This window comes from Centroberyx gerrardi, chromosome 16, assembly GCF_048128805.1.
Source record: "Centroberyx gerrardi isolate f3 chromosome 16, fCenGer3.hap1.cur.20231027, whole genome shotgun sequence".
Taxonomy (NCBI): domain Eukaryota; kingdom Metazoa; phylum Chordata; class Actinopteri; order Beryciformes; family Berycidae; genus Centroberyx; species Centroberyx gerrardi.
The window spans coordinates 10,069,676-10,086,062 of record NC_136012.1 but is presented as its reverse complement, the minus strand read 5'-3'; the positions used below and the strand labels follow the sequence as shown (position 1 = coordinate 10,086,062).

The following is a 16,387-nucleotide window of genomic DNA, read 5'->3' as shown; positions in this document are numbered from 1 at the left end:
GTGCTCCCACCAGATCGGTCTAGACTGATGAAACTCACTTATTACTGAGATACTGAATAACCCCGTTACTGTTTCACTTCCATTATGCGTCATGTTCAGCACAGCAGGGCCTTGCTCAACAGAAACCTCAGACTATTCAAGGATTACAAACACTTACTTCTTCTGGCTTACTTCTTCTGGCTGTGAGTTACTATTCTGTGTGCAGTGCATTTCTTAACATTAGCATGACTGATGGCACACATCATGTTTGTAGTTTTTTACGTCTGAATAAGCACTCACTCTTCTGAACGTCGAAGATGTTCTCACGTGGAAAAGATAGCCCGCTTCCATTGATTTCCCCATCGTAATGTGTATTGACTTGCTGCTTTGCTCACATGACAGATGTCCTTATGGAATGATGCCTGGGAGAATTGCTAACCCTCATGTCGATAACTTGGATATGTGGTGCTATACAAAACACTTTGTAGCGTGTCAGGGAGTGCTGCCCGTTGTGTTAACTTACAAAGAACACGTGCTCGCGCACAGGCGGGGCTTCTGTACTGAAAAGCTTGAAAAACACGCTGTGTGTCTACCTTCAATTCATCAGCTGCTATTTCAAAAACACAGATGATTCTATCTTCAGAAATATTTCAAGAGAACAGAAGGGCCGCACTGTCAAACGCAGATAAAAAGTCTGGTTTATTTGGCAGACGTTTGGCCCATCAGGGCTTCATCAGTGTCAGACGTGATGTGATGACGCCCTGATGGGCCAAACGTCTGCCAGATACACCAGACTTTTTATCTGCATTTGAGAGTGTGGGCCTTCTCTTGTCTTGATGCGGGAGTACACTAGATCAACACACCGGCAACAAGACAGAAGAAAAGTAAGTGCGCAGGGTTCGCTCCCAGTCTTCAGAAACACACCTATTTCATGACTTAAGATGACTGAAATGTAAGACCAAGCCCTCGTGTCGGCTATGGTCCGCCCTGCTGAAGTGTCCTTGAGCAAGACACTGAATCCCTACCAGCTCCAGGGCTGCTGCTCTGTAGCTGACCTCTGACCTCCCTGTGGCGGGTGCTAAGCGACAAGAGAATTTCCCTAAGGGGATCAATAAAGTATCCCAAAATTATTATTCCTTCATTATTTATTGACAAAAAAAAAGCGACAAAAAAAGTTACAAAAAAGTTAAAACAATCAGTTGGCAGTATTCGAAACAGATTGCCACGTGCAAAAAGGCCTTGATTCTCTCAACTATTAAAACACAACTGATTTATCTGAGACACTTTAATCAACTTCTGACCAGAAACACACAGGAACAACAATAATGGTGAATAACGGTGACATTTGAATTGCGAGGTATGAAGATTTACTACTGAACTTACTGAATACCTAATTTGAAGAACGACGCTTCTCCTGCACAGTATGCATGGACACAGAGGCATGTATGCACACGGACATGCACATACACACACACACACACACACACACACACACACACATCACACATTACAATGCAATCAGGTACTGCAGGCATGTGCGAATAGAGACGCACATTCTGAAACATTAATGGTCAGGAACGCACACACACACACACACACTCAGACACACTCACACACACTCTCAGCCACACACAGAGACAGAGTGCTTCCCAAGTGGTTTCCTTTATTGTGTTGCAGTGATAGACGGCCTGGCCACCCGACAGGCCATTGCTCAGAGCCTTGAGCCACTGAAGGCTCTTTTCAGCAATACCTGAAACTTTCTCACTCACTATTCACATCACACACATTCAACAGCCTATCGCGCAATCAGGAGAGCCGAGGAAGGTGATTGGGGCGGAATTGCCTTGAAAGCCTGTTATTTTGAGCTCCCCTTTAAATAATTCGTCCTCACTCATCTTGAGCCGCTCTTACAAGATAAAAACGCTCTCCCCCCCCCGCTTTGAAATACGGAAAAATGGGAACAATTAGCCGGTCGTGATTATGTTATAACCCAATTATCTTTTTAATCAAATCATTCTGTCTTCCAGCTCTCCTTCCCACCAGGGTGAAATACTCACTCGATTTAGATTTCATGTTCCCGCTGAAGAGAAAACAAAAAGTGAGTGCAGATAATGATTGAGGGCTTTGTTCCAGGCAACATTAATGCGCCATTGATCCAGACACTTGATTATGAAACCACACACTCGCCATATGGCTGACTAGTTATGCACTATGCATCTATGCAGATTGTATGCTTTCATCTAAAGAAACTTTCAAAACTGTGAGTGCATTGCATTTATATATAAGCCTTACACTGTCAGTGCCATCATGCTGTGTGTGTGTGTGTATGAAGTGTATGACGTATGAAGTGAAACATGTATGAATATGTAAGGTTATATACATACACACTACACAGAATATGAGGCTGGAATGTGTGTCTCTTCTTCCTTGCTGGATAATATTGGGGCATGGTCGACTAACACTGCAGTGCATCATTATACTTGTTTGGCTAGCCTTGTTTTCTGCTTATTTAATACAGTTAGGTCTGGGTGAGATGCCTCATAGGGAGGAAGTGCAATTATGTGCAATACAAAATGGATCCCTGCAGATCACCAGCATTAATAAATTTGAATTTGTCTTTTGCTAATGTTTGCTAGCGCACTGGTCATCTTTGTACTGTTTAATGTTTCACCGTTAGTGAAATGGATGAGATGCTGTTCGGGATAAAAGATAATCTTGACACAACCTTAGAGTACTTTATCATTTCATTCCAAACAGATGTGTGTGTGTGTGTGTGTGTGTGTGTGTGTGTGTGTGTGTGTGATGACAGTGTCATACAGCAGACAGTGAATCAGCAGGGACAGTGGGCAGCTGGAGAGAGATGGACAGTGTGTTATTATCTGTTATTAAGACTGGCAGTTCCCAATAGGCTGCTCACAGCATGGTGGCTTCACACACACACGCACACACACACACACACACACAGCCCCTCAACACCCAGGAGACCTCCTCAGTGACAGAAAGAAGTAAAAGGCGGGGAGGGATGGATAGAGAGAAGGAGAGAGGGTAGGAGAGAGAGGGAAAGTGAAAGACTTGCTGCCTAGAGACCACACACACACACACACACACACACTCACATCCAGATACAGCATGGTGTGTGTGTGTGTGTGTGTGTGTGTGGGGGAGAGTGGTGAGTCACCTCGGCTCTGCGGGAGCAGCCCAAACCCAATCACCGACAGGCCCAAATCAACCTCTTCCCCCCAGAGATATGCTCGCTCGCTCGCTCTCTCTCTCTTTATGTTTGTCTCTGTCGTTGCCTTCCCTCTTGCAATCATCACTGCCTCTCTTTCATTTTCTCTATCTCCATCTCTCTGTCTCTCTGCCCATTTTCTCATTATATTCCCACCCATCGCCATGCCACAGCTTTCTCTGCGTCTTTTCTCTTTTACATCTTTCTCTCCATCTTTCCTCCCCAACCGCTTCGAGGCAATTTATGTGTGTCACTCAATCTATGCATTTGATTTAGCCTTTATTCTTTTTTTCATTATTCTCTCCATCTCCTTTGTTTCATCTGCAGCAATATTCTCCCATTGGCCAGATCTAAAAGAAGTGTTGCAGACTTTATGAAAGGCCGCACCCTTTCCCTCTCTCTCTCTTTCTGCCCCTCACTAATTAGCAAGATATTACATTTCTCCTTCTCTCCTTTTTTTTTTTCCTCTCTCCTCCCCTCCCCTCCTATCTCGTTCTGTCTATCAGCTTTATTTCTCCGACGCAGGTGTAGACAGACAGATCGTTAGACAGACAGGCAGATGGAGGAAACATCTTTAAATATTAAAGTGAGATTAACTCTCCCTCCGTCGTGACCAAAGGAGCTGTCACCATGGCGACAGCAGGGGTGGGGTCTTGCCCACCTCAGTTTTTAATGAATGAACGACGCTCCCGAGAGAGAGACAGAAAGAGAGAGAGAGAGAGAGAAAATGAAGAGAGGGGAGATTTGTGTGAGTGTGCATGTTTGCTGTCTGTGTGTGTGTGTGAGAGAGAGCGAGAGAGCGAGCGAGAGAGAGAGAATGAGGCAGAAAGAGAGAGAGAAGGCGTTTCGGTGTGTGTCTTCAGGCATGTTGTGAGAGAAATCTTATTAAGCAGGGAATACAACACCGCTAGACAAGCAATTAAGAGTGTTTTGACAATGAATCAAGCATGAGGTCAACCCTGTTCCTCGCCTGCTCCCTCTATCTCTCTGTCTCTTTCTGTCTCTCCGTTAGTCTTACTTATCTTTCTTTCTCTTATCATAATGTATGAATTCATGTTAAACCAATACGTCGGGCTGATATTGGCCTTTTATTAAATATCGGCCTGTTCCAATATGATGGAGGTTCCTCCCTGACCACCACACACAGAAAAGCAATCAGGAAAAACTCCAATGATTTATTGATTTACTTGTTCAATAATGGTTTTTGGTAAATGAATTGTTCATTTAAAGGTCTTAATGTATCCCAGAGTTTCCCTGCCATTGAATATGTGTGGTGGGTCTCTGTCTATAAGGAGCTGATAACCCTAAAAGAATGTCCTTAACATGGGCTTCAATGGAGAGTTTTAGTGTAAATAAATGCTGTTTCAGAGGATTTTCCAGCCTGCCAAGTATAAATTTACGAGGGAAACACTGAATACTTGTCATTTTTTGGCATGAAAATGGTCAAATTTAAAGATATTGAATATTGGCGCAAAATATTGCCAATCACCAACTTCCATTTAAAAATATTGAGCTTTCAAAAGGCCATACTGGTCAAACCCTGGTATGAATGCATTCTTCTTTTCCTTTTGCCTCATTTCTGCTTCCTTCAACTCTCTCTCTCTCTCTCTCTCTCTCTCTCTCTATCCATTCCCTTCATTGTCATTGTGTCTCCTCCCCTCATTTTGACATTCAGATGCGCATGACTGGCAAGGCTGAACACGACACCTCCGCCTCACCTCCAAAGCTAATAAATTCTCTCTTTCGCTCACCCCGACTCACTCTAAACCCCCCCTTTCACTCTCTTCCCTCTCTCAGCCACCTCTTACCTTCCTTTCAACCTCTCTCTCTCTCTCTCTCTCTTTCTCTCTCTCTCTCTTTCCCCGTCTAGCCCCCACGTTCCACTCTCACCCGTCTCTCTCTCTCACGCTCGCTTTCTTTTTTTTTTCTCCTCTTCCTCCGTAAACCCTCTCTCAGCCGCACTTCAGCCTCAACTTCGTATTCCTGCCTGCATCTCCACCTCTCTATATGTCTATGTGCCATCTCTTATCCATTCCACTCTTCTCTCTCTCTCTCTCTCTCTCTCTCTCTCCATTTACATTGCATTATATGCCTTCGTCCTTGGCTTTCATCTGATATGCCACACAACAGCCCTCCTCCTATCCTGCCCCCATTGTCTCAGCTCTCATTGTGTTTCGTGACTGTCTTTCAATTCAATACAAATATGCTTCATCGGCACGACAGGAAAAAACAAGCACTATGCTGCCAAAGCAACCTGATGACATTAATTTATGTGGCATAAATAAATGGCTGATTACGGCATATCAACAGCGCTCGGTGAAGTGAGAACGATCGATGAACACAAAGGCAAATAAAAAAAGGCTGAATGAAAAATTAACAGATATAGATGAAATCATGTGGAGTTATTGTTTACTTTCCTCCCTGCTTTTCAGGTGGTTCACAGTGCAGCGTGTAGGTACAGTCTGAATCTGTGCTAAGTCTGTTTGGCTATGTTTCTGTCTGCTGCTCAGTCTGCTTGACCTTCTCTCATCCTCTCTCCTCTCTCTCTCTCTCTCTTTCTCTTCTATTTCTTCCTTTGTCTTTGCGTCTGGCCGGTCTCCCTCATTTTGCCTAAACAAGCAGCCCAGCCAAAAAAACAAAACAAAACCCTGCACCCTTCCTTATCTTTCTCTCTCATCCCTCATTCCCTCCATTTCCATTTCCTTCGTTCCTTCCTCCTTCCCAATGGACTTTATCTCATTACGCTGTCAGCCCTGTACCTCTGTACCTCTGACTGTATCGTCACCTTTTTCTCTGTTAAAGATTTTGATTATTTCACTTTGACGCCAGCCTAACTTTATTTTGTTTCAAGGTGCACCCCTTCTCTCTCTCTCTTTCTTTTCCTCTGTCCAAAACTTCAACCTTCTCAAACCGACTTTCTCCTTCGTCCATCTCTCCCTTTCTCCCCCCTTACCTCCCCTGCCCACTCTCCCTCTCCTTCTCTCTCTCGCAATCTCCTGCCCGCTCTCTGTCTCTCTGCAGTGTTGTCGTGCATGGCTGACTAGAACATAGAGACAGGTCCACAGCTCCACCAGCCCTGTCCAAACCAGAATCCTGATAAGCGTGTGTGTGTGTGTGTGTGTGTGTGTGTGTGAGAGAGAGAGAGAGAGAGAGAGAGAGAGAGAGAGAGAGAGAGAAAGAGAGAGAAAGAGAAGAAAAAGAGAGGGTGGGGAAGGGTAAATGTGTGTTGTACATGTGTTTGTATGTCCGCCTAAGCAATGCCCATATGCAAAAAGAAGCAGTGAGAGGGAGGTGTGAATGTGTGTGTATGTGTGAGCATGTATCCTTATGCGTATGTGTCTGTGTGTGTGTGTGTGTGTGTGTGTGTGTGTGTGTCTGCCTACTTGTGCATGTGAGGACAGAACTGCGTAGGCACTCAACAAAGAGCATGTGGCGTGGCGTGTTTTTTTTTTAGAAGTGTGTGAGTCAGATAGTCCGTCTGAATCTTCGCGCCTCTGGGGATTCAGCATGTGTGGCTATTACTGCTCAGTCTTCATTAAGCCCTATCCAGCTGTGCGTGTGTGTGTGCGTGTGTGTGAGAGACATATCCCCCGCAACCCTCCTCCACTATACCACCCCCCACCCCCCCACATCTCTCCCCTCGTGCTGCAGTGTGAGCGGCCCCTCCTGGGGTATCATTACTACCTCCACCTGGCTCCCTCCTTGTCCTGCACTATCACAGCTATCAGACCGGCCCTCACTACCGCCCTCCATCAAAACCTGCTCTGTCAGACAGCCACACAGAGAACACACACACACACACACACACACACACAGACATATGTTCTCTTATGGATGAGAGAGAGAGAGAGAGAGAGAGAGAGATTGTTGGCTGGTTGAGAATTTACATTTCACATACAGCTTTGGCAATACTGTTTATCATACACAGTTATACCAATCAATAACTATATAATTATTATATATTATTATTAATTTAATTGAGAGAGAGAGAGACACACAAAAAGTCAGTATGACTTGTATACACAGTATACAAGTCAGTACATAGTACAAACTCTGTAAGACATGTAAAAAAAAAAAAGAAAGAAATACTGAACTAATGTTGTTGATAACATTTACACCATGAAACGATAGTACAGTACAAAATTACCTGCTTTAATGCAGACAAGTACAGTTCAGTACATATAGGCGTTTGCTCTGAAACACACTGTAAAGGCAGTGTGAGACTTGAAGCCAGACTGACCCCTAGTGGCGAGACCGGCAACAGCAACAGAATTCATGGGGTCCCTTTCATGCTAAAAGCATCTCAACACAGCTCCAGACTAGACTATTGAAAAACTGTCAGACACGCAGCTACGCAGCTCCTCTAGCAGATGAAATCCAGGGTCATTTTCTTGCCAAAAATACAACAATTACTCTGTCAAGACATGCAGTCAAGGAATGTTAAGAAGGAGAGAAGTGGTTTCCATTTTAAACATGGCTGTATTGCACTGATCTTTGACAGTGGCCTTGATGCTGATTCTTAAAGGTGAGAGGACTGTCTGTCTGCCCATTTCACTTCCATTAGCCTCTGTTTCTAACTGTCTACCTGCCCGTCTTTCTGTCTATTTATCTCCTTGCATGCTGCTGCTCGGTCTGTCTGCCCTTCACGTTGCCTGGATCTTTGGTTCTGTGTGAGCAGCCAAGCAGAGCTCAAAGCCTCTAAGGCCGCTGTGCTGCGGCTCAGCCTTGTTACACACAAACCAGGAGGAAATGCACCTAGATCAACTGGACATACAGACACAAGGGCGGGCAGGTGGAAAGACAGACAGACAGACAGATGTATGGACAGATGGAGATGGACAGGCAGACAGATAGATGGACAGACAAGCAGGCAGACTGGCACCTCCAGAATCACAGAATCATAATCAGTTTGTCAAAAACTATTAGCAAAAAGACAAAGCGGAGGGAACACTCTAAGGACTACTGTAACTTTGGAGTGTTTACTCCTTTTGGTCAGTTTGTTTGTGCAGGTGAGAACAATGCTATTCGAACTAAATGCGGGTCTCGTTCCTCTCCCAAGCGGTTCGTTAGGAGAGAGAACTCAATCTGAACCAAATACACCAAACGATCCCAAAACACACCGTTTTATGGTTATATGGAGGTGTATGTTGACATCTGACAGGCAGCAGTTCGTCATGCTTGGAAAGCCTAGCATTAAAAAAAAGACCTGAGTGTAGGAAGTCAAGCCACAGTCCAGACTGATGCTGGTATGAACACCAGAGAAGGTAAAGTACGGCAAAGAGCACAGACAAGTACGTCATGCTAAAGTTACAGGGACTGGAATCAGATTTGTTTTGATTCATTATCGCCAAAATCTCTAACCTTGTAGGATGACAACTTGTGAGTCCATGTGACTTGTTTACAAGCCCTGGCTCACTTGTAATTGGGCAGTGTGAACCTTAACGAACCAAATACAAAAAATGCAACAAAGTAAACTTTTACACTCTACTAGAAGAAGAAAATGAACTGTAGGTGTGATTGCACCCTAAATTGACTTCAAAGCATTTTTTTCCCATTCAACTGAGCAGAATAAAGTGAGCGAGCAGAATGACAATGTTGTAATTGCTCTGCCGAAGGCTGAGGATGTTTTGCACTCAGGAAAAGAATGGTGAGAAGTGACAGAGAGAGACCTCAGATGAAGTTTTCACTGTGAGATGGATGATGATAGACACACTGGCTAAAAGATTCTGTCACAAGCTCAAGATGGATGGCTTCCCTAATAACAACCAGACTGACAATGAAAAATCCACTATCACCCATGTTGCAACTGATGAGAAAGGATAGCCAAGGGGAGACATGGATGCAACTGAATAAAAGGCAGAAGACAGCTGGTAGATTGTGGTACAGATTGGTTTGTTGCAGGACATGTTAGACTGGTTTCATGGTTTCAGGCTGATACATGACTCAGCAACATGCAAAATATCTTAGGTGATTAGATGCTATTGTAAAATGTATTGAAAGCTTCAAAACACACTTTATGATGTGGAAAAGGTTTGAAAACCATATGAATGAACATATTTGAGACTGATTGATACCATGCATTAAAGCCCTGTGGTGTAAACTCACTGTTAAGTTGAAACACGCCCACTTCGCCATTCAAAATGGATTCTTTTCCAGTAGTGGATCAGATAAGGCAGTGAATAGACAACGTTTTGGTCACATCTTTCCAGCGAGTGGAGGGCTCCCTGTTTGAGCCAGACTGTAGGCAAGCGCTGAATGTGAAGTGCTTGCAAATGACCAGTGACCATCTGTGAAATTGGTGCAGTGACCCAGATAATATGGTTGAACCCAGCCCTCCAGCGGGGGTCATTGTGGTATGTGAAGTGTGTTGATATGATATAGCCTCTTGAAATACACCCCTTTGCTGTTTCAATTGGTGGATCGGAAAAAAGACGGAGTTCGCTGTTTGAGCCAGGCTAAGGGCAAGTGACCTTCAGTTACACATGGAAGGTTGAATTTCACCGTTTGGTCCAGCGGTTTCCATCTTTGTCAGAACTAGGGGAGATTACGGGAGAGGTGAAGGGCAATGCATTCCCCTTACTGAATGATAGAGGAAAGGACATGGGGAAAAGGTCACTGTCCCTGCCCACAATTTTGTTGAAGACATAAGATAAAAAAGTTTGTTTACCTGCCCACCCTCCACGACTGTTTACTATAGATTTTAGTGAGAGAAACATTCAGTTAGCTGCTCCCGGTTCCCCTTATTAAATTTAGACAAATAGTCAGCATTAGGCCTGAGGGAAGATTAAAGTTCGATCTTTGCCACTGATGTAACACCAGGCGCTCAATAAACCCAGCAAGCAGTCTCACCGAGGAGGAAGTACAAAGGTGAATGCTGTGGTGGGGATTTTTGTGTTCTGTAGCCTTGTCTAGCAAACAAGGTACAAACATGGGACACTAATCTGATGCTTTTGACATGAATCCGTTGCTCTTTTTGCGGTCTAATCTGACATGATATGATTAGCATAGGGGTAGTATGTCATGTTGGTACATTGTGTTTGCCCATGTTTGTGTATGCATGTATGAGTGAGCGAGAAAGATGCAAAGAGAGGGAGACAAGATAGAAAGACATGAATGCGTACATACGGTCACACACAACTACCCTCTAATCACACACAGTCACACACATTGGCCCCGGCCAGCCCTAAGCCACCCATAACTCACGTAGTGAAGGCGGGGTTGTACTTGGCTCCCAGGTAGTAGGAGTACAGGTTGAACATGCCGATCATGAAGGCCACAAACACCATGATGAAGATGACCATGAACTTGAAGATGTCCTTGACCGTGCGCCCCAGGGAGATCTGCAGCGGGCCGAAGCTCTCGTTGGCCGGCAGGATGTAGGCGATGCGCGAGAAGCTCAGCACCACGGCGATGGCGTACAGGCCTTCGGAGATGATCTGGGGGTCCGACGGGCGCCACTTGATCCTGGCTGGAGGAGGGGGAAGTGGGAGGTGGAGAGGAGAGCAGGGGTTGAGTAACTGGCTTATGGTTTATCTGGTTTATGTATCTACGGAATTGATCCAGAGATTGTTGTCAAAGTTGTGTACATTATTTGACTCATTGCAATAGAAATTGGCCCATAAAAAAGTCCAAAGTCCAGATTTTACCCAGCAAAGATTTTGATGTTGAACAGATGTTGATACAATGACCTACACCAGGTAAATATAGCACCAAAATTAAAGTTGAGACAACATCTGTACTTGTCCATAGCTGCTACCTGCATTGTTTTGTGAAATTAGAACCTATAGTATATCTTTCTGATATCACATCACAATAGTTTCCAGTTTTTACCATGTCATAATACCATCTTGTGACAGTTTTGCTCTTGTTGGGTTGATGTTGAACATGGCCACCTCTTGCACCTCACCGTTCCTCAAAAACTTGCTGGAAATTAAAAGCTCCAACTTTAGATTACAATAGGATCTGAGAAGAGATTATTTTTCCTTCATTAAGTCCGACCCTTCAGGGATCTACGGTATGTGCATGTACTCATTATTAAAATATCAAGATATAATGAAACAAGTGTGCTGATGGAAAAGAAGGTAAGAAGATGAATTAACCAAGTATGGAGAGGAGGAACTTGGACTGAAAGTGGAAAGGTAGAGGAGGAGGGAAGGCGAGGAGTATGAGACTGGTAGTGAGCAAAGAGAGAGGATTAAAAGATGGTGTGTACAAGGAGAAGTAAGGACAGAGACAGAAGGAGAGGGAGGGAGAGGAAGAGAGGGACAGTCAGACGTGTAGGTGGAGAGGATGTCAAGAAAGAAAGAAAGAAAGAAAGAAATCAAAGGACAACATTCTCTCTCTCTTTCTCTCTGTTTCTGCTTTGTTTTGTTTGTGTGACTATCTAGGGCAACCAGTAACACCCACACACCATACACAGTGTACAAAACAGATAAAAAGATGTGTGTAATTGTGTGCGGCAAAGAACAGAGCTCAATGCTGACATTGGCATCTATTTGCATTACATAAAGATTATTCACAGAAATGTATCAGCAGTTAAATATAGTATGGACATGATAGCTGACACTGCAGTCATATGTCCTAATGTACTTCCAGAGTCAGACCACCAGGTGACAGCACTGGTGAAGGTTCCAGGAAGGCCACCAGGAAGGGTACAGTGAGGTACAGTAGCTTGCAGCAGCAGCTTTTAATGTAGTGTAATGGGGAAATGGTTCCTCTAGTTGTACATTTTAATTACTCTTAGGTCAGAGCGGAGGGGGAGTGAGAGAAATGTGTTTATATTCTGTGTTAATGACCTATTTCTTAATTGTATTATATTTTGGCAGTATTTTTCTCAGAAAGGGAGGTAAAGTAGGGAAGGTGAAAAAGGAGAAACACTTTTATCATTCTGAGCTTAAATTTTGTGTGGATTTGCACGTTTAGAGATCTATGTTCACTTGTGTATATGCAGGTGTGTGTGTTTGTGTGCTTGTGCATATGTGTACTATACACATTTTCTCATCTGTGTGTACCTACACATGCCTATACTTAATCACTCTTATGTGCTGGAGCATTTGCATTCACTCATGTCTGTGTGTGTATGTGTGTGTGTGTGTGTGTGTGTGTGTGTGTGTGTACCTGGTATTTGCATGTGGTGTGCTGCAGATGAGACGAATAAGGTCAAAAAGGACAGTGCATTCATGTGTGTATGTGCATGTGCATGTGCCCATCTTGAAATGAGTATGCAACAGTGGAATTTCATTCTAAATGACAAAAACATTCTCCTTCATTTTCCCAATTCATTTTTCTAGGTTAGTTGTTATTCAGTGGTATATGATTTAATTATTAATCCACAACATTTTCACATAAATAAATGTCCATTTTGCAATGCTGTATTGTCGATTGATAACTATAACTATAACACAATAGTAATTCAACCTATAGCCAGTTTACAAAAGCTTTTACATTTACTGTTCTAAACACCTCTGGTAGGTTTTTCCCAGGTAAAATCCTCTGGCTCAAAGGAAGTGATGCATTTTACGTTTCCGGCAGCAGCAACAGCGGTTTGTTTAGAATGAACAGAAGAAGAACCAGGTAGTTAGCATGAGCAGCGATAGCCACCATAGGCTGAACAGACGGAGAAAAGAGCGCCACCTACAGAAACTCAAACTGCATCAACAGAAAATCCAAGGAAGAAGATGTCACAGTGCTGGACACACTGTTTGATTGACAGGTGATCTCTGAGAAGTGCAGTGCAGAAACACCACAGCAATGAACTCCCACTTTAATTCATTACCTTTTATTGGAAGTAATATTACCAATATCACAAACATTAGTTATATTCAGAAGTCACTGCTCACCAAAAGTGAAGTAGGCCACCTCGTCAGGCAGCGAGGCGTTGCTGAGGTCATCGTCTGGGACGTGCATGTCCACATACTGCTGGGCTTTGGTGGCCTTGAGGAAGGCCATGAAGCGTGCCGTGAAGGACGCCACGAAGATGGACAGCATGCCAAAGTCCAGAACGTTCCACAGGTGCATGACGTACTCCCTGGGCCCGTCGCTCCAGATCTCCTTACACTCCGACCAGATCATACCTGAGGAAGGGACACACACACACACACACACACACATGGATGAGTATTGACAACAATATGGTCGCTCACACATACACAGACAAATTTATGCGTACACACAAATACGGGCAAACACACAGATGAACATGTGAATACCGAGACACACACACACACACACACACACACAGACACAGAGGTTGAGAAACATGACTCAAATACGCTCATAAATTACACTTATAGTCCAGGCGCATGCGCGTGCATACACACACACACACACACACATTGTGAAAAATTCCTCCCACACAAGCACTCTGTCATTCTCAATCTGGAGCCAAAACAAGGAGAAAATTGCTTATTGAAAAGGCGCCCTGATCAGTATCATCTCTATAACAATTACTGGGCCTTCAAAGCATGCCACTGGAATAACAATGATCCTGCTCTGCTGAAGCCACTGCTCAGTAAACACACACAGAATCACACACACACACACACACACACACACACCTGCTGCCAAAAATTGCCGCGGATGGGAAAAGAATGGTGCCATTACTGGTAAACAAACAAAAACAGAACCATATGCGCACACACATACACAAACACAAACATAATAACATTATGTGTGTCTCTAGATGAGAGGGAGAACGTGAGCAGATGGGAAGCAGCTGATGTCTGACAGAGATTGCCACGGGCTATTTATGTGTATACTTTCATTGTTCTGTCACCCCCCTTCTCTCTATCCATGCCTACCTTCTTGTACGCCATATTTTACTCTACCCTTTCTTTTACTTTCCTGCCAACCATTCCCCCCTTTCCTCCCTCGTTTCCTCTCCAACCTTCTTCGCAGCCCCACAGCTCACATTAACCTCCAAATTCCCCGCTAGGTTATCTTTAGGACTCAGCAAGGCTTCTGTTTCAACTAGCTCAGCCTGCGCTGCACCCAACCTGGAAACTTCTATTTGATCTTTGGCAGATAAAAGAGAATGAGTTATTGTATTGCCATAACCTTGCCTTTCCTCCACCTTATGGTATTAATCTTTTACTCTGCCTCGAATCAAAGGTGGGCGATAAATTGCACCCACTCTCCCGTGGCGCTTAATTTATGAGGAAGGTCTTGTGTTTTAAAAAGAAACTCTACAGAATAATCTGGATTAGCCTCAAACACTTTTACAAAAACACTGGCAAAAATTGATCTCGCCTTTATCTTGATACTGTCAAATCCATATTGATGAAAAGCAAAAATAGATAAGCACATATAAATTTTTGCCTCAACTCCCTTATTGAGTGTATGTCATATCAAGGTTATTTTTTTTATCATACACTTGAGAGGCATTTATCTGCCTTGACACCACTCATCTACACTGAGACCATCTACCTTCCATTTGCATTTTAATTGGCTGTAACTGCATACATGTTTGTTAATGTTTCAATGTTTTTTAGGCTTCAAGTTTTTGATCCTGCCATTGTAATAACAACATGCTCTTATGGCTCCTAAACCTTCCAAATTCGTAGCTTAGCCTGCATAATAGCCTACACAATCAGCTTGAATCAAACATTCTTACACAAATGTGGATCCCCGGGGATGAATTTCAAAACTCATTTCAAAGCACTGGCACAGTGTTGAGAGGGCAACTCACCTAGCACCCACTTCATGATCAGCATCTCCGTCCAGGAGAACTGGGTGGTCTTGACCCTGAACACCTGGCGCGGGTGGTCCGTGATGGTCTCGTTGGGCAGGTTCTTGACGCCCTCGAAGCGGTCGGAGGCGTTGATGACCAGCAGACCCAGGAAGATGGTGAAGGAGACGGCGTGAGCCACGAATTTCATGAAGGGGCTTCGCAGGATCTGACCGACCTGGGAGTGGAAGGTGGGGGGAAAGGATGAGGTTTATATTCCAGTACATCTGTGGTTTAGAAAAGCTGGGTACGGACCTAAAGGTGGGTTGTAGGTGAGTTAAAAAGCAGCACAAAAACATTGGGTACATTGGTGTTCACTTGAGTTTGGCAGATTTTGGATCTTTGGATTCAGTATCAGTTTCAATTTTATGTTCTTTGTGCAGTGAAAAAGTAACAAACAAGTGTAAAATCGCAGACAATTAAAATACATCTATTCTTATTTACTGAGATGACTCGTGTCATAACTGTTGTTTTGCAGGTTCCTCAGAGATCAAAATATGAAAAACGCTGCATTAAATCACACAGCGATCTTAGCAGCAGACAGCACTGTTGTAATTCATGGATACGCTTAGTCATTGATCACTTTTATCGTGACATAATGCCAGTGCAACCAGATGACTGCCAGACAATCAGCGCAGTTTATGGAAATGCACCATATGGGGAGAACGTTATGCAAAAGGGGCGATGCACAAGGTGGTGCGTGTACATGGAGCTTTACACACCCACTTATGAATGCACACGCACAAGAACATGCAGACACACACATGAAACACACGCGCATGCACACAGAAATGTACACACACACACTTTTAAACCCATACAGACATTTGAGATCCCAACATTTGCCACTCTCTAAACCTGCTGTGTTCGATATTAACAACCCACAGGGTGCCTCTGCTCTCTGCATGCACGATAACACACCGGATCCAATAGCTGTTCCCATGCCACACACACCACTAGAAAATGGGGGAAGGGGGTGTCAGGTAAATCTTAACCTTGCAAAACCTCTAAACCTCCTCCTGCCACTGGAAGGCATCTGTGTCCTTCGTTTATCTCAGCGGCAGTGCAGATAACGCTGATCAATTTCGCAGCATTTATCAGTGTGATGGTGACAAGAGCTGATCTTCTCTCTCCTCCGTTCCCGTCCCCACGGAAACGGCGGCCGCTGGCAGCAGGCGGATGCAGAGTAAATAAAAGAGGTTGGGTGTGAAATGGAAATCCCACAGGGCCAGAATGGGGCTGTGTCCTCTATTATTCTCTTACATCTATTCACCTGGGAGAATCGAGCCTGACACACACGAGGATCTATGGGGCGGGCGGGCGGGCATCCACTCAGAAACCTCGGCACACACGCGATAACATGAAGGGATACATGCTGACTCGGATACATGTTCGCACCGCACAAACCTATTGCGCTCATCGATTTCTGTCTCTCTGTATTGTAAATTAGCCTG

General features: G+C 44.1%; 1 protein-coding gene across 2 annotated transcripts in view; it reads right to left on the bottom strand.

Moving 5' to 3' along the window:
* The window catches only part of trpc7b (transient receptor potential cation channel, subfamily C, member 7b), a 68,240-nt gene that overhangs the window by 8,257 nt on the left and 43,596 nt on the right, over positions 1-16,387 (bottom strand). For both annotated transcript variants that reach the window (XM_071899869.2, XM_071899870.2), the window contains exons 5-7: positions 14,895-15,111; positions 13,048-13,281; positions 10,412-10,676 (exon numbers count right to left, since the gene is read on the bottom strand). In XM_071899869.2, coding sequence (XP_071755970.2) covers positions 10,412-10,676; positions 13,048-13,281; positions 14,895-15,111 — 716 coding nt within the window. The remainder of the gene's footprint in view (positions 1-10,411; positions 10,677-13,047; positions 13,282-14,894; positions 15,112-16,387) is intronic.